Here is a 19014-nt window from a genome sequence, read left to right on the forward strand (position 1 = left end):
ACTAGTGCAGTGGGAGTTTCTCCCATCTCCTCCCCAAATCTACTGAGGAAGGTTGGGCAAACACCCTAAACAGCATGTAGGGAGAGGAGAGGGGAGAGCATTCTGTCGGGCAAGCAGAAATTCTTGTGCTGATAGAATGATCTCCTTAGTGCTACGTTGAACACAAGTCTATATCTCAAACTATACATACTGGTCACTTGAACACTACATATGATCAGATGCTCTTGGATGCAGATATTGAGGATATTATGCAAATGAACATAGACACTAGTTTCATTTGGTCCTTTATTTTTTAGTCAAATATTTACAGTGCAATGGCAATCATTTGTACACGGACATAAGTCCTGTTGGATTCAGTGGGGCTTATTCAGAGTTAAGTGGGGTTAGGAATGCAGCCTTAGTCTGTTTCTTTAGTGGGGAGTTACTAGGCAAGTAGCTAGTCAAAAGATACTGTACAGTGGTACCTCGGGTAAGTACTTAATTCATTCCAGAGGTCTGTGCTTAACCTAAAACTGTTCTTAACCTGAAGCACCACTTTAGCTAATGGGGCCTCCTGCTGCCGATTTCTGTTCTCATCCTGAAGCAAAGTTCTTAACCTGAAGCACTATTTCTGGGTTAGCGGAGTCTGTAACTTGAAGCGTATGTAACCTGAAGCGTATGTAACCTGAGGTACCACTGTGTTTGATATACCCTGTACCAAGTTGGAAGTGCTGTAAGGATTATATCAACATGAACCTGTCTGGAGTCTCCCAGCTCTGATTCTATCATTCTCAAAGGGTTGGATTCAGACTTCACCTTCCAGGAAGGCTTTTCATGCAGTGGAGAGATACTACAGGGGTAACTAACTAACCATTTCCCCTCTCCTCAGGTGGGGAGAATCAGTAAAAGTAGCCTCATCCCCACTTCCAGCTGGAGAGCAAAATCTAGAGTCAATATGATTAGCAGTTACTTTAATAACTGAGCTTTAAAACCTCTTTGATTTTCTTCAGCAGGAATTCGTGGAAACCAGCTGATATATTTAGTGCTTTGGGAGAAAGAGAAAGGGACAAAACCTTATTAGATGCGAAGAAGTCTCAGTGGAAGAAGGAACTAGGTACAGTGTAATTAACTGCATTTCTATAGTGTATAATTAATTGTTAAACAGCCACCTCATTTTACAAATAGATATTGTTGCTGTAGTTAACTGTATACAAGGGGGTGGAACATGATCAATCTGCAAGGCAAGCTTTATAGCATAGTGGTGTTTTTTGTGCTATTAATGCAATATTTAGAGTAAAGGACCTTGACTTTTAAACATTTTCATTTCTCCCCACTTAGTTGTATGTGTCAAGGAAATAAAAATAACTGTTACCTAAAATATATGTGATTTTTATAAGCCTTCATACTGTTGTAACTACAAGACTGAACCGCAGTGACTGTTTAATTTTCCACTTAGCGCCATATTAGATGCAATGCCATTCAGTCAGTTAGTGTGAATGGTTTATTTAGAAGTAAATTGCAAGTTCCAAAGGCAATTTTAGTAAAGGTAAAGGTACCCCTGACTGTTAGGTCCAGTCACAGATGACTCTGGGATTGTGGTGCTCATCTTGCTCTATAGGCCAAGGGAGTCAAGCGTTTGTCCGCAGACAGCTTCCGGGTCATGTGGCCAGCATGACTAAGCCACTTCTGGCAAACCAGAGCAGCACACGGAAATACCATTTACCTTCCCACCGGAGCAGTACCTATTTATCTACTTGCACTTTGACGTGCTTTCGAACTGCTAGGTGGGCAGGAGCTGAGGCCGAGCAACGGGAGCTTACCCTGTCAGGGGGATTCGAACCGCCAACCTTTAGACCACAGCGCCACCCGCATCCCCATAAGGCAATTTTACCCCAGTGCAAATGGAAGATGTGGAAGGACCAAACTGGAATGGGGCTTTAGTAGGCTTCCAATGGTTAAAGCCTGTATAAGTATGGATTGGGGCCCCTGCATGCAGTTCACTTAGCAATTGCACAAAGAACTTTGTCAAACTGAGTAAATGGCTTCTTCTCTGGTTATGGGTAGATTCTTCATTGTTCTCCATATGTAAGATGGAGATAAAAAATACTGACCTCTACAGAGTGGTTCCAAGTATTAACAAAGGGGGGGGGATGAAATACATATTGGTGCCTTTTCCAGGAAGTAATTCTTATTGATTGCTTTAAGATATGTGTTCTTTGAATCACAACCTAAAAGTGCTATATAAATTGTACTGCTCTGAAATTTAGAGGACGGGGCATTTTTTCTCCTCCTAAACAAAACATTCTTGGGGGGGCATTAAAACATTAAAATATTAATCAGTGATTTTTAGAACTCACTTAATTCTAAGCTTTTTGGGAGGGGGGGGCAAACATTTTTTTACTTCAGTTTTTATTTACTACATTCCCTGCCATCATTTCCCATTGGTGAGAGTTTCTGAACTTAGAGCAAATCTCTCTCGTTTTTAAAAAGAAATTGTCAAAGTCTGGTTATTTTTAGTTACACTATTATTTCCCTGGGTGGCACTCATGGGTGACTGTTCACCGACAGAAGGGGAATAATCAGTGGAGCGGGGAGGTAGGCAATTGTTGGTGGTTCCCCCAGCAGCCTGTGCCCCACTTTAAATCTCCTCTAGACTGTTGCGACCCACAGAGCAGATTATTTTTTTGAGGGGAGGGGGATGAGATACTCCAGGAAGGAAGAGGAGACAATTGAAAATTTCATCCCTCTCTGTTCTGCTGATGCATTCCCCCGTGTTTTCAGATGGTCACATTTGGTTACCACTCTGTATTTTTTTTTAAAAGCTTAATATTTCTCCTTTTGGCAATGTGGTTATTTGTATTTAGTGGCTGTGTTTGCACATTGTGATAAACCATGATTTAGCATGACAGGAATGAGCCTAGGCGAGGCATGCATTTATGCACTGCCCCTTCCTTCCCCTGGTGCACCTGCAAGGAGCTTGGAAACTTTTCTTCTTGCTTTTGATTAATAGTAGTTTGTCATGTCATCTAAACCTAACAAACTGGTTAATCTTAACTGGTTTGTTTAGAACCAGCATCACATAAAGCTACATTGCAGTTAGCAAAAAAACAACCCAGAAACAAAAGCTTTCAATCTCTGTGCCGCCATGACAGAGAGGGAGGACTGATCCTGGCCCAGGCTTATTCCTGGCAGATCCACTGTCACAGTGGATATTGTGACTTCCAGAATGAGCCAATGAGACATTACACTAATGATTTCTCTCATTTAAAGATGAACAGATAGCTTTCAAGAAGAAACTGAAAGAAACTTTGGAAACAGAGTCCAAATATCACCTGAGGCAGAAAATGGATACAGTAAGCTGTTGCTTCGACAAGGGGCAAATGACTCAGGTAGAAATAAACAAACCTTTTTGTTCAATGCAATAAATGTTGCTTATATTTTTGCCAATATTGTAATTCCATCCTGTGCTGTTATCTAAAATATATGCCTGCCTTTCTGTGTTTAGTTGTTTACACTGATACATCTTTAGAGAATAGGCAAATAATTTGGAAGTTCCATGTCCTATTGCAAATATCTTTGCAGGCCCATCTTAAAGAAATTTCTCTCCCTTTATGACGTTCTCTCGCAAAGGCATTTAGAATTAATTGTAATGCCTAATGCACAGTGGTGGTGATGGGTGTGTATTTTTTAACTGGACAAAATTGAATAATATATAATTGCATGAAACATGTTTACATTTTAACACCAATGGAAAAAAGCAGTTCATTTGAAGTCACCAAGATACTTTGTTTGTAGATGGCATTTTCAGATGACTTCAGTGCTGCAACGGAAGATACCCACATTTGTAGAACTTTGACCACTGAGGCTAGTGAAACTTCACCCAGTGTTTCAAGTGGCCAAACTGGACAGTTTTCTAGTTTCAGTTTTCCTGATTTGCCAGCTGCTATTCGAACAGCATTTGTGTTAGGGGTAAGAATTTATTTGCATGCAGTGTTTCACATTTTAAAACCGTAAATTTTGGACAGTGCATTTCTCTGCTTTTGGAATGTGGCTTTCATGAGCTTGGCTGAGTAGGCATTCAGAGGGCACTGGTAGAATTATTTAACCTTCTTAGGATTGGAAGTAGAATCCAACATGTCAGATCAGACTTGAGGGGTTGCCTGCCATCCTTTTGTCATAGGCTATTCTCAATTGGGAAATGTTATCTCTCCAGTGTGGTAGAATGTTAGATGTGTGGAGGCTGAAATTGACTTCATTTTAATAACTATCAAGACAATGCTAGTATTATTTTACTCAAAAGTATATTTAAGAAAGATCTCATTTATTCTAGTTACGTAAAAGAACATGAAATGCTATGCTGGGATCCATTCTATAAAACCAGCTTGCCTTAACTTTTATAAGGAAATTGTCATGGGACAACTGTGTTCCCTTTACTTTGTCTGCATTTCCAAAAAAGAAGATAACACACTCGCCAAATACTACTCTTAAAATTTATTGTGAGCCAGGAAATTGCTCATGGGTTTTAGCTGTTTCTTAAGGACAGAATCACATGTGATGTGCATCCAGTAACTACAGCCCATAGAAATCTGGTCTCCCTCTAGTGTTGGGGTCCCCATATACACTATAAATAGTGCCAATGGCAGAACTTATACAGCTGTTAAAAAATGCATGGCAGTCATGTGATCAAGACCCAGTTTTAAAATAGTTGCTCTGATTCAAGCACATGCATGTACATACCTGTACAGTGTCCCACTTTTATAGTGTAAAGCCCAAATACTAATCAAATGGTTTAAGCTGAGAGTAAATGGAAGTAAAAGATGTTGCCTTTTTCTTTTAGGAAGCGACACCAGTAGAGCATCCTTTTTCTGCTGTAAAACGTGAGCAGCAGAAGAAGTGGCTTGAAGAACTTGATAAACAAAAAGAAGCTGACAGGCTACGAAAACTTGAAGAAAAGTGTAATTTATCCAAGGTAGCTGTGGTCTATGAAGGGTATTAATATGAAATGAGAAATGGTTTATGTTGTCCATGTCTTTCACTCTGGCCCAGTTAATAAAATTACCCAGAGAACGGAGAATTCCATGAGTGAGGCCATCAACTATATAATGAGATGTGTAAAGCCCTTGTGCTACATGATATCAGAGCTGGGAGAACAAGGAAGGGAGTAGCATGTGCCCATTTCTTTAATAGCTCTGCTATTTATGTAGCTATTTGTATTCAGAACTCTCTGCAAGGAGCTGGAGAAATATGCTGTTGGATGATTGTGTATGCCAGGCATAGGCAAACTCCGGCCCTCCAGATGTTTGGGACTACAATTCCCATCATCCCTGACCACTGGTACTGTTAACTAGGGATGATGGGAATTGTAGTCCCAAACATCTGCCCATGCAGTGGGCCAGTGTGGTGTAGTGGTTAAGAGCGGCAGTCACATAATCTGGGGAACCGGGTTCGTGTCTCCGCTCCTCCACATGCAGCTGCTGGGTGACCTTGGGCCAGTCACACTTCTGTGAAGTCTCTCAGCCCCTCTCACCTCACAGAGTGTTTGTTGTGGGGGAGGAAGGGAAAGGAGAATGTTAGCCGCTTTGAGACTCCTGAAGGGGAGTGAAAGGCGGGATATCAAATCCAAACTCTTCTTCTTCTTCTTCTTCATGCCTAGTGTATGCTGTGAGTGCAAGACTATGTACATTTAAAAGTTCTACAGAAAGGGACCTAGTGCCAAGTAACTTGCAGCCCAGTGCTCAGCAAGTTTTTAGAAATGTTTTTAGAAATTGCAATGGGAGAGCACAAGGGCAATGCTAAATAGTGTTGAGTATTCCTAACCCTATTAATCTCTGTGGGATTTGCTTCTAAGCATTCAGTAGTTTACTGTTGAGGGCATAAACCTAAACCTAGCTCTGCTGGGAGGAGTGAGGATATGGCAGATTAGTGGTTTAGCCGGCTGGTTCCTGCTCACCTGAGCTACGCTGCTGAAAGTTCCCTGTCCAGGCTCAGATGGGACCCAGCCAGCTAATCTGAGCCTGGTGGAATTTAAGATGGTGTAAGACCTGAAAAATGGGCATTCTGGGGGAGGAGCAGGAAGGGGGACTCACACTGGAGTTGAGCACCAGCTCAGTCAGGTGACCTGGCAACCTGGAAGAATGTATACTGGCAAAACGAGTGATGTAAGTCAAACTTTGTTTTAAAAGGTTTGTTTTCCCTCTGAGATGTGGTCAGCTCAGATGGGAATACTTCACACTGTCTTAACTGAAGTGGGTTTCCCATATTTTAGATAGTTCCTTTAAAATAGTAACAACAGTAATTCTACACGCATACTTTTACAGAATGTAATTCATACTGTTTGCTGCTTTGAGGGCCTTATAGCAGAAAACTTGAGATGTGCATAAAAATGATATATATATTTCCTTCAATTTTTTTTAGGGTGAAGAGCATGACAAGTGGACAATGCATTTTGATTCTTTCAGGAATCACGCTAATTCATTTTCACAATACCCTTTAAATACAACGTTTAAAAAGCAGCCTGAAATTTTTCAACTTTTACCTGAACCCCAGCACCAGACTGCTTTTACACCTACAACTTCATGTCATCTCACGCCTTCAGAAGTGGAGATTTCAGGAAAGGCAATTGGAAACATTTCAGAGCCAAATCAGAAAGCCAGGTGAATGCCCCCCTTGGGTTTCCCAAATTGATGCCAACATTTAATTAATATAATAAATTATAATGCTGTTTGCTCTTTGGAAATCGTTCAGTACATTTGTTTTGGTTTTAGTTAGCATTCTCAATTTATGTGCTAAACTCTAGAATAATTTTCTTCAGAGGAGTTTTATTTCATTAAAAGTCAGTAAATAAAAATTTACATTAAATATTGTCACTGTAATAACAGGTGTGCAGAAATGTTCTGGGTGGGTTTTTACACTGTACAATGTGTTGATATTGTTATAGGCCAAAGTTTGTGGGTGTAAGTTACCTACAATTCTTGGATTTATTATAAATTAGAATTAATCTAGGTTTGTCTAAACTTTGCCAGACACGGAAACCTCTAGATTCAGCTTATGCTAATGATCCAGGCCATCTTGGCAGAGCTAGCTGAGTGTGGGTCATTGGAGGCACAGGGACCAATGACGGCCAGTCTTTAGCCCATTAACTCTCTGGGCAGGACAGAAAATGGGAAAAGCCCTCCCTGAGGTGAAAAATAGTAAGCAGAGACAAAAGACAAGTGTTTCAGGATACAGGGGCAGAATTGCAGTGGGCGATGAAGTAAGCAAAGAGGGAAAATGGTTAGTTTTGCAAGCTGAAGAGGGAGCACATAGCATGAGGTGAGCAATCTGTTTTATGCTGCAGAGAGGGGCAAACACAATGTGTGTGGTCCCTTGGAATCAGAGGCTGCAGTAATAGAAGGAACAGGGCCCTCTTGGGCTGTGAATGCTCTGCACTCTCTTCATCCAGGCTCACGTTGTATATATGTCCAAATGAACCAAATATCATAAAGACACCACAGTCTCTACTGTGCCTCATTGTCCAAAAGGAAGCACAGACTCTGGGTAAGAGCCTGGAGCCCTGGAGTCTTGCACTGCTGTGAAGACTGGGGTGTTGTGTAGCAATGTATTTACTTAAATTACGATGTTTGTGTCTCTAAATTCTTTTCTGTTGACAGTTTCCTTCGCTCAATGACTGCCCTCCTGGATCCTGCTCAAATTGAGGAGAGAGGAAGGAGGCGGCAAAAACAATTAGAACATCAGGTAGATCACTAACTTCTAATATAGGGTTTTGTGTGTGTTTAATTTCCTGTTTTTTCTATTAAGTGGAAGAAAACATTAAAACTTGATCAAAAACATAAACTGAACAAGCAGTGAGAGGAAGTGTAATGATGTAGTTGGGCTTGATTGTAGTTAGAACCATGGCAGACAGCTTTTTTTCTTTTATCTGATTAAACAAATCTGGTGATGATTTTAGTATTATTGCTGTTGAGTTGATTTTTAGAAAGAAAAGCTTGGTGTCTATCATTAAAAAAACCTTCTTAAACAATCAGCTGACAAAACATTAAAAATAATTAAAAACACTTTAACATATTAAAGAAAAGAACAGCAAAGGGAATTAAACTAGTTGAATGGAATTTTCATTTTTCTTAGAGGAAATCACTTTCAATATTTGAAACATTGTTTTATTTATTTCTTTATAGCATTTCTATTCTACCATTCATCCCAAGGTGCAGAACAAGTTACAACATAGTGAAAAATATACAATAATATTGAAAAAGTTTGAAAATTCATCCATTTCAAAATGCCTCTCATATATGAAAATAAGACAAGGATATATTTTTCCTGTGTTACCCTTAAGCCTTTTATTTAGCCACATGTCAAAAAACTACAATATAGGTCCGAAAATGTTTCTCTGACTTTTGGAGCTGAAAAATTGGGATATCTTGCTATGTTATGTTTTAAAAGCCCCTAGTCCTAGATAAACATAGTACTTTTAGTCATAATCCAGTTGTAGGAATTTAAAAAAAAACTTATGGTAATGATACAATAAGAAAACAGATAGAAAAATATATATTAGTAAATAATTCCAAAAAAGTATAACATTTAGAGGATTTTGTCTAAATGACATTTGATCCCTAATTCCTCAGAGCGTTTTATCATCAATTTGATTTTTCTAGAAAGCCATAATGGCTCAAGTAGAGGAAAAGCGGAAGAAAAAACAACTTGAAGAGGAACAAAGGAAACAAGAAGAACAAGAAGAAGAGCGCCGACTTGCAAAAGAGCAGGAGCTAATGAAGAAGCAGTTTGAAGATGATCTGCTCAAACAAAAGCAAAAAGAGGTAGGTTTAGTATCTTCAGGTCCTTGGCAGACCCTGCCCATTCAGGCTGGCTACTGAATTCTCCTGGACAGGAAGGAGAATAAGAGGGCTTTCTTTTCCTATTGCACCTTGCTTGAGCACCAAGGTCCTCCCAAGCTCTGGTTTGTTCCTATAACCTTTAATCAATCTTACCTTCTGGCTTGCTCTGTAACCCAGCCTCTTGGCTTTTCCTTTGGTGCTGACTTAATATTCATTTCCAACTACAGGCTTGTCCTGTGGATTCTGGTTCTCAGCTCACTTCAGACTGCTGCTCACAGCTCAGCCCTCACATGCTGAGAAACCAAGCCACCTTAGTTGTTGCTAGGTATGGTTACAAGTAAAATCTACTCCCCCCATTTCTCAGTATATAGAGATGTTCACATTCCTATTTTTGAAAAGCTCACATAATATGCAAGTCGTAGAGGTATGTAGTTCAAGATTCTGTCTTGGTTCCTTCCTAAATAAATGTTCTTATATGTATATTTCCTTTATCATTTAGGAGATAATGACTGTTAAAACAAATGAGCTATACCAGACAATGCAAAAAGCTCAAGAGCTGGCGCAGAGGTTAAAACAGGAACAGCGCATTAAAGATTTGGCTCAGAAGGGGCATGATATTTCCAAACTGCAGAAGAATATTGGTGGTGGTAAGTATCAGGTTTAAATGGTGTGGGTTTGACAGAGTTGATTTGTTGATAGAATATTTTCAAAAATCCACCTTTCCATAAAGCTTTTGGCACAACCCCCTAGTTGCCATGCAGGTGGGGAACTTTTTTCGGCCTATAAAATGCCATGCACATTGATGGCGTAGTACTTTCATTCTTGAAGTATGGTTATTTATAATCCTTAGTTCATTGAGTGAAATTGGAAGTTTTTTTCAGGCCCGTAGAAATTCTGAAGTACATGTTTCCCTTTCACGTTATCTTGGATATACTGTATATATGTAAAACCTGACACAAGAGATATTTAACATATCCTCAGTCAGACTGGTTCAGTGAGAGCCAAAACAGACGGCTGAATTTCACAAACACTTTCACCCCTCCTAAAATGTCTGCCTCCACTCTTTAGCAGTTTTCTCAGGAGGGATGTGAAGAGGACAGGGAAGATGCTGGGAACCTTTTTCTGCCCACGAGGGTACATTCACTTTCTTCCCATCTGCACCCTGTCACAGTGAGAGTGATTAGAGCCCTCTGTTTCTCCTCAATTCTGGCTATATGGTGCCATTATGTCACTGGCTGGCTGCTTAGGCTCTTACTGTAAAGACCCAGAAGTTCTGGGTTTTGTTCGTTTTGCAGGAGCATCGAAAGAACCATATAAAAGGGAAACATACTGCTCCAAAAAGCCTTGAAAAAACACAGGAAAAGTTTATCCATGGATAATTTTTGGGTTGGGGGGGGGGGAATCTGCATCTCTTGATGGCCTCCTTTATTTCCCGAACTTACATGATGAAATTTCAGACTGACTCTATAGTCAGGATGGGCAGAGATCCTATAATCTATAGTTCCTTATTAACTATTTTGATTATAATTCACAACCCCTGTATTTATCAGTCCCTGTTAGTAATGTACACATTCAGACCAAGTTGTGATTTATGAACTGATCTCTTTATTTGAAACATTAACTTTTGAGTGATTAGCAGTATTTAAATACATATTTTATTTCTTTCCCTTTAGGTGATGTACCATGTGAAAGTTACTGTACTGACCTGAATGGCTTTTTTGATACTCGTGATAATAATGATCACTGTTCTGGAGAGAACAGCAGTCTAATCAATCAGGATGTCAAAACTATTCTCTCTCCTCGGAAAGACACTGCTGTTCAGACAGGTATACAAGTTAATTACATGTTCCATTATCTTATCTATTGCCGGTCTTACCATTTATACTAGTAAAACAGTAAATTTAGATGGGGGGGTGGGAATCCTATATTCTTGCTCATTAATGAGGGACTACCTCTTCAGACATTCTTGATGAAAAGAGATTAGCATTAAATCTACAGTGTGCTGTTAAGTGTAAGAGAAAATCAGATGCTAATAAGTTTTTTCTCTGCAAGTTTAAGAACAACAACTAAGGAGGAGCCAAGTTCACTTTGATACAGTTGGTGATATTTATTGGGAGATTTACATATTTAAGAAATTAGTGCATTCATAGTTATCACCCATTCTTGAAATTAGTACAGCTTGGGGATGTATGGAGCACAATCCTATAGATATATATATACTTGGAAGTACAACTGAGTTCAACAGGATTTAAGTTTGTTTAGGTTTGCACCTTTAGTGATTCATTTCCTCCCCCTCATTTTTGTATTGAAAAGGAAATATAAATACAGATATTATACATATACACTTGTGTTTTTCTCATTAATGCTAGATATTAATTTATATAAATAGTTCGTTAAAATGCTCCGTTAGTTGATTCCAATAATCACACGCACACACATATATGTGTATATGTAAATTTATTTTATATTCCTTATCACAGCAGACAATCAACAGAATTGTTTGTACATTTTAAGTTTTGCAATGAATTACCTATTCAGTTTTAAATTTATACCTACTAATTCTGAATGTATTTTCCTTGTTATGTTGCTTGGCTATGCAAAGAAAAAGGGATACTCCCATTTCAGTGATGTTTAAATAAACTTAATAGGGATACAGTGAAATGAATACTTGAAATGCAAATATCTATCATTATTTTTTAGATATTTTTAACATTGACGTGCACCCTAATTCTGAGATTTGCACTAAGCAAACTGGGAAAGGAAGAGCAGACTGTGAATCCCCGTGTATTGCTGCAGAATATAAAGCAGACTTCAAAAGCAAAAAGTGCAAGAAAGAGACACAGTATCTAGATAAAAAGAAGATTTCAGAAAAAGAGAATATTGTCAGCTACAGCAATCTATATGAACAATTTGCACAAAAACAGAAGCAAGGCAAGGCAATTGAAAGGAATTGGAAAAAACCAGACTGGAACATAAACAAACCTTGCAAAAGGTATATCCCAGCATCGGAAAAATATCCAAGATGTATGCAAAGGCAAAGGGAAGAAAAGAAAGCTAGACGACAAATGGAACTGCTTCAGTTGGTTGAAAGAAATAGTCCTGGAAATCTCACTCAAAAGAAAGGCATTTCTCCAGATGAATCCCCCTCACTTCAGCATGAATGTGATGTTAAGAATAAGGTGAGTACATTGAGAAACATGATAATATTGTACTCAAAAGGCCAATACTGTACTCCACCATTTGTTTCTTCTATGGATTTTAATAATTACTTATTGCAAACGCTCTGGACAGATGTTGATAGGACAGTGCCCAACATGGTGCCAGACTACTGCCCATCTGAGCACCATCTTGATCATGATCATATATAATAAATTAGCAGATTATTTCTTCCTTTTGTTCTTTTAATATTGTAAGGGCATGTAACCCCCCCCCCCCAAAAAAAAACAAACAAAAAAAACAACATTAAAATAAGACCGCTATATGAGAAATTCACAAAACCTTGAGTTTTCTCATATATTAAATAATCCATGTCCTAAGTGTATCCTAACAGAGGCCTGTGGCAGTCTTGCATCTCATATACTATAGCAACCACTAGCAATGAATATGCTATGTTGGGAAAGAGTCCTAGTTGTGTCCTTGGAAGATGCAGTGTCCCTGCAACAGAGATGCAAACCAGAAGGGAAGAGCTGCTGACTATATACAAGTGAGAAACAACCTGCATTTATTACATAGTAAATTGATTATCCGGGACGCGGGTGGCGCTGTGGGTAAAAGCCTCAGCACCTAGGGCTTGCCGATCGAAAGGTCGGCGGTTCGAATCCCCGCGGCGGGGTGCGCTCCCGCTGCTCGGTCCCAGCGCCTGCCAACCTAGCAGTTCGAAAGCACCCTCGGGTGCAAGTAGATAAATAGGGACCGCTTTCTAGCGGGAAGGTAAACGGCGTTTCCGTGTGCTGCTCTGGCTCGCCAGAGCAGCGATGTCACGCTGGCCACGTGACCCGGAAGTGTCTTCGGACAGCGCTGGCCCCTGGCCTCTTGAGTGAGATGGGCGCACAACCCCAGAGTCTGGCAAGACTGGCCCATACGGGCAGGGGTACCTTTACCTTTACCTTAAATTGATTATCCAGAAAGGCCCTTAGGCCTTAGGTCCCAAGACCATTTACTGGGAACTGTTATGTTGTGCAAGCATGTTGTTATGCAATATGTGCACCCAGATTTCATATTTTGGTAACTTTAAATGTGATGAGTTAAGACTTCCAATGTTGTGCAAGAATTTATAATATTCTAAGATATTGTTTGGTCCAAATATCTGTAAAATGCTGTTATACCAATCACACACTAATGTCTAATCTACCTTGCAGGATTGTTCTGTGGATTATGAGGAGATAACCTTTATATCTGCCATCCTGGGGTACAATATAATTACAAACTAAGTGGGGGGGGGCTGGTCTTGGCCCTCCAGATGCTGCTGGACTATAGCTCCCCTCTGGCAGAAGCTGGAGTCTAGCAACATCTGGTGGGTCATAGGTTAGCCACCCCTAACTCAAATTTGACAGGTAGGGTGAGGAGCTGAAGAGCTCCAGTCCTTTTCAGAGCCCTATCCCCACCTGCACTTAGTGCAGTTCTCAGCCTTACCCTAAATTCTGTGCCATTTTAGTCCCATAGGCCTTGGGGAGAAGCCAGCCCTTGTTTGTACAGCCCATCCCTTCATCGTGGCTCCTCTTTATATCATACCAATGAGAGGATGTTTAGAGAGTGACACATTACCAGCAATAGGGTTTTATAAGTATAAGAGAGAGAGAGAGAGAGAGCGCGCGCGCGCGTATGTGTGGGTGGGTGTTTTACAGCCTTTGGTATGCACCATAGGAATTCCAAAGACATTTAAAATGGTGCTTTAAAAAACTATTCAAAGGGGAGACAAAGCAAGCTATCTGAATTATTAACTGCAAAATACAGAGGGTGAGAAGCTACATCTTATTTATTTATTTATTTATTTATTTATTTATTTATTTATTTATTTATTTATTTTGGTCTTATTTTAGGAAGAACAATCGCCAGAAAACCACTTAGGTGAACAAAGGTAGGTATCTCCTCCTCTAGTAAAGTATTTAATGATTTATTTATTTATTTATTTGGAGTACAATGGGTTAACCACCATCGCGGTTAGCCCCTCATACTGGTCCCAATACAGTATATCACCCAGGTCTACTTCATAGCTTCCTCATTATGCTGTTTGGCAGAGCTTTTCTGTGTAGTATGAGGCCTTTTACAGTCTGGCCCAAAGGAAGTAACACAACTAATGGTAGCTTTAGGTAACTGGTGTGCAAAGCACTTTGAGGATAAAATTCCTTGCATCTGACTCCACTGTTGCAGCAGATGAATCTCTAGGGGTGTCCAGAGCACTGTCTAGTCCTGCTGTGGTGGATGAGTTTCAACTGGTAAGACGCAAAGATGTGGACAAGGTGCTTGGGCTCCAGGCCCTTGCCCTTCTTGACTGATAAAAAGTAGCAGGGAGGGGAGGTGATGAATGTGTCCTGAAGTGCTCTGCTTGCTTGAAGGAGGCAGTGACTACTTGTTAAGAAATCCTTCCTGGGTTTGAAAAATCTAAGTAACTACAGACTAGTAGCCATTCTCTCTTTGAGCAGGTGGTTGTGGACCAGATCCAGGTGTTCTTGGAGGAATCTGATTTTCTAGATCTATTTCAGTCAGGGTTTAGGCCCAGTATTGGCATAGAAAATGGTTTAGTCATCCTGTATGATGACTTTTGATGGCAGACAAGAGAAATGTGTTCCAGTTAATTCTCCTCAACCTCTAAGTGGCCTTCGATGTCATTGACCATGGCATCCTCCTGGAGCTGCTGACCAAGTTGGGACTGGGTGGTACTGCTTTGTAGTAGTTATGGTCCTACTTGGATGGTCATTTTCAGATGCTTAGGGAGTGCTCTGCAGTCTAGTGGAGCCTTCATTGGAATGCTCTCCCCAAGGAAGTTTGCCTGGCGTCTTCATTATACAAAAACATTCCTTTTTAACCAGGCCTTTAGTTGATTTGACATCCTATGTCCTTTTAAAATGTAGGGGTTTGGGGGGCAGTTATTGAGTGGTGGTTGTTTTTATTTTAATTTTTATTTTATTCTGTGAACTGCCCTGAGACCTGCGCGTATAGGGTGGTATATTAAATTCAATAAATAATAATAATAATTGTGGGGATCCTCAGGGTTCAGTTCTTTCCCCTATGGTGTTCAACATCTACATGAAACTGCTGAGTGGGTTATCCAGAGTTTTTGAGTACATTGTCAACAATATGCTGACAAGTCTACTTCAGCTTCTGCAGGTGTGGCAGTGGATATGCTGGACCATTGTCTTGCCTCAGTAATGGGCTGGATGAGAGCCAACAAACTCAATCCAGATAAGACTGAGGCACTGTTAGTGGGCATCTCCCTAGACCAGATGGATAGAAAGTGTCCTACTCTTGATGGGGTTAACACTCCCTGAAGGAGCAGATACATAGCTTAGGAGGACCTTTGAATCCTTTGCTGTCGCTTGAGGCTCAGGTGGCCTTGGTGACACATGCTGTCCATCAGCTTCAGCTGGTGGCCCAGCTGCACCCCATCTGTACAGGGATAGCCAATGCTCTGCTAACTTCTAGGTTAGATTACTGCCTTGCATTATTTGTGGGACTGCCTTTGAAGATGGTTCGGAAACTTCAGCTGGAAGTTGGAACAGAATTTGGTGGCCAGGTTGCTTGAACACCATTTTCTGGTTTCTTCCAATACGAAACAATCATCATACGGCCCTGAAATATCAGACCAGAGGAGCGCCATGGTTTTCTGTGTAATCAGAATTCAACAATTTGAGACAATCTAATTTACAAACATGAAGTTACAGCTGATGTTCCCTGGTTGGCATGCAGGATGCGTCTGGAGTACAATGAGTTACAATGACTACACCACCGTCTAGGATTGGCAAGGACACATGATCAAAATTTGACTACTCAACCAGTTCCTGAGGCTGCTCCAATTCCTTTCCTGCCTTGCCTTGGGACAGAGCCCTTTTCTTGGAATTTTGCTAGTGTAATCTTTCATGGTTCTCAGGAGCTCCCTTCTGCAGAACTACCTTGTTCTCTTTCACATCCTTGCCAGGTCCATAACTTTCTTTTAAAAAATGGGTAGGAAACCCCTCCTCAGCTTTCCTTCCTTGTCTTTGTTTTGGCTATGGCTACACATTCTCACTTGCACGTTGAACACCCCTGAGATATGTGGCTGTTTTTAAGGGAGTGTTTGCTCCATGTAGGCCTTAAGCGAGACCAGCCCTGCCTCCCTTGTGACCAAAATTATGAATATTTTGGATATTTTGAATTATAATGAGTTTGTATCGAAATATTGCTTGCTGAATTTATTTTTGCCTTATATTATGTGTTTGTATTGAATTACATTGATATAAACATTCACCAATTTCCAATGTTGTTATTCTGAGCTTGAGCTCTATACTTGGTGGAGAATCCAAATATTAAAAGCAAATCAAAAAGCAAATAAAATGCTGGTATCTGGAAAACAATGTACAGATCTGCAAAAGGTGGGGGTCTGGTAGCTGCTGAAGTAGATGCAGATACACATGCATTCTTGTTTTATTCAGATCAAGACAATGTGTCACCACATAAGCTTGCCTATGCCGGATTCTGCTGGCCTGTTTTGGTGCAGAAATACATACAGCTGTTCATTTCTCAGAGGCAGTAGGAAAAATAGATTGAGACTCTGGTTCTCACATTTTTTCTTCCGCACTCCAGTGTCCAGCAGCACCATCTTGGACCAGGTTGCTCACTGCAGCAACAAGTCAGCAGAGAGTCTGTACATTCCAACTGAGGCATGTCATGGCTACCAAGACTGCTCCTTGCTCCACCTGAGAACACAATGGCAGTTCCAACTACAGATTCACTTACTGGAGAGCAATGATCTTCCCACGTTGGCAGAATAGGTTTCTGTTCCCCGCTCAGTGGAGGTGGGATTGCCAAACCCAGCTCTACAGAATGGGGTACAAGCTTCTATTCCCTCCTTGGAAGAGAAGACTGGATCATCAAGCTGAACGTTACCAAACGTGGCACAATGTGCTTCCATTCCCTTCTTGGTAGTGGTGGGACTGTCAGGTCTAGCTTCACAGAATGTGGCATTAGCAATGTCCTCCACTTTGGTCCAAGAGATTACGGCAGTAGTTTTCAGTGATCCAATTATTTGGGTCCCAGACAGCCTCCCAAAAGAAAGGTCAATCCTGCTGCATTACCTCTTCTCTCTACCTCAGTGGCCTAGAAGGAGGAAAAAGAAGTAAACAATGTAAGGTAGTTTTGCTCTAACACACCAAGAACGTCAAAGCCTTTAGCAACCCCTCACCATATTCCTTTGCAGGATAAGTGTAGGGTTCTTTTTATCCTCACTGGCCACCTCCTGGCTATGCCACAGGTGCACCTGCTCAACTTAAGGGGTCTGGATCTGCTAGGTTCCTTAGGCTCTCTCAGTCCCTCCTGTATGGTGATAACTCATGGGTTTTCTCAGACAGGGAAAAGGAAGGATGGGCTGACACCAGCCAGATGAAAAACACACAATCTTGTATGTTGTTTAATTCTGATTATTTTCTCCCATTACTTTCTAAGGTTTGCCCTGTCAGGGCCTTCAGGCATCAGTGGCCGTCTAGCCAACACCGAAAACAGGGTAGCCATTTTGTACAGCATCAATTCAGTCTCTATACTGAAGTGTGAAGTGGCAAGTGGAGCCAAGTGGGGTTAACTAGGAAGAAACCGCTTTGATTTTTTTAAAAACAAGCGGTCTATAAATTTTATGAAATAAACAAATCAGTCTCTTCCCAGACCTCTGGTTTCCTTTTTTCCCCTTGCACCTACATTGTTTGAGGCTGGATAAAATGGGTGCCATACTGGGATTTTGGAAATAGTAGTTATTCACCACCCACCACAGGAGTTATTGAATCTCCTTCCTCGTCATTCAGCCCAGAAGTACCAAGGGTTAAGATCAGGGAGTAGGGCTATTAAAGGTTTTGCACTGAGCAATATCTAAACACTGCAGAATGGACAGTAACCTCTGATAGGCAAGTTCTTGATTCACTCTAGCCTTTTTGAGCAACATGTTTATATTCTGCCCTTCTTATCAAAGGAGCCCAGGGCAGCAAACACATCAATAAAACATTATTAAATAATATTAAAAATATTCTAAAATCAGTTAAAAACAGACGTTCTCTCCGCCAATGATTTCAGGGTTGCCAGGAACAGTATCTTACAACCATAAAATACCTGAGTAAACAGTAATATTTTTAAATTCCTTCTGAAAGACAATAATGAGGGGAACAGATGCACCTCGCCAGGGGGCGCATTCCACAAGCACAGAACCACCACTGAGAAGGCCCTGTCATATATCACTGGCAACTGAGCAACTCTTAAGTGGCAGCACCACCAGCAAAGCCTCACCTGTCAATTGTGGGTCAGGAATACTGGGAAGGTACTTTGGTACCAAGCCATTTTATGCTTTGTATGCTCACTGGCAGCTAGTGTAGCAGTTTCAGGACCGGTGTCATGTGGCCCCATTGGGCTGCTGCAGTTCAAGAGGTGCAGCTGCAATCTATACCAGCTGCAGCCTTCAAGGGCAGGCCCACAACCAATGCATAACAACAGTCCTGACAGGAGGTCATCAGAGCATGGGCAATTGAGGCCAGGCTATCCTGGTCCAGGGACAGCTGTAGCTGGCGAATCAGCCTAAGATGGGCATAAACACTCCTTGCCACAGAAGCCACTTAAAACTTCAGTGACACGCTGAAATCCAGGAGCACGCCCAGACGACAAACCTGTTCTTTCAGGGGTAGTGCAAACCCTCTCAGAACAGGTCATCCCTAGACACAGAAACCACCCAACAAGAGGAAAAGAAGCCTTCAAGCTACCTGTTAGTCATTTCTGTCCCCTTAAACAGCAGCTTAAACAGAGATTATTAGGAACGCGCAGGTTCTAAAGAGATTCCAGAGAAAAGGTCAATTGGGAACTTTCAACTAGCTGGTTTCAAAACGTTGAGGAAGGATATTGTCTAAAATTCACAGGTGTCCAATAGGTATGGTCTTCCTTCACAGTGCAGATCTCAGCATTCTGTGTGGGTATCTCTTCCAACACAGCATTCAGGTTATAGACTAATCCAACCTCACATATGCTATTCAGACGGCTG

At 40.9% G+C, this 19014-nt stretch overlaps 2 protein-coding genes across 11 annotated transcripts in view; one reads left to right on the forward strand and one right to left on the reverse strand.

The window, feature by feature from the left end:
* CCDC66 (coiled-coil domain containing 66) overlaps nt 1-19014 on the forward strand; it is a 40331-nt gene that overhangs the window by 7122 nt on the left and 14195 nt on the right. Inside the window, exons 6-17 of one of the 4 annotated variants that reach the window (XM_083727016.1) lie at nt 990-1093; nt 3250-3368; nt 3775-3948; nt 4817-4948; nt 6394-6632; nt 7629-7713; nt 8631-8792; nt 9310-9457; nt 10484-10636; nt 11511-11989; nt 13850-13887; nt 17448-17658. In XM_083727016.1, coding sequence (XP_083583142.1) covers nt 990-1093; nt 3250-3368; nt 3775-3948; nt 4817-4948; nt 6394-6632; nt 7629-7713; nt 8631-8792; nt 9310-9457; nt 10484-10636; nt 11511-11989; nt 13850-13887; nt 17448-17580 — 1966 coding nt within the window. In that variant the 3' untranslated portion in view covers nt 17581-17658. Of the gene's footprint in view, nt 1-989; nt 1094-3249; nt 3369-3774; nt 3949-4816; nt 4949-6393; nt 6633-7628; nt 7714-8630; nt 8793-9309; nt 9458-10483; nt 10637-11510; nt 11990-13849; nt 13888-17447; nt 17659-19014 lie in introns of those variants that run through there. The other 3 variants (XM_083727014.1, XM_083727013.1, XM_083727015.1) reach the window with 3 other exon arrangements.
* Nucleotides 14919-19014, reverse strand: part of TASOR (transcription activation suppressor) — a 70004-nt gene continuing 65908 nt past the window's right edge. For all 7 annotated transcript variants that reach the window (XR_014561257.1, XR_014561258.1, XR_014561259.1 and 4 more), the window contains one exon: nt 14919-17102. The gene's annotated coding sequence lies outside the window, so the exon portion shown is untranslated. The remainder of the gene's footprint in view (nt 17103-19014) is intronic.

This window comes from Podarcis gaigeae (genome assembly GCF_964106915.1).
Source record: "Podarcis gaigeae genome assembly, chromosome: 2".
In the NCBI taxonomy this organism is placed as follows: domain Eukaryota; kingdom Metazoa; phylum Chordata; class Lepidosauria; order Squamata; family Lacertidae; genus Podarcis; species Podarcis gaigeae.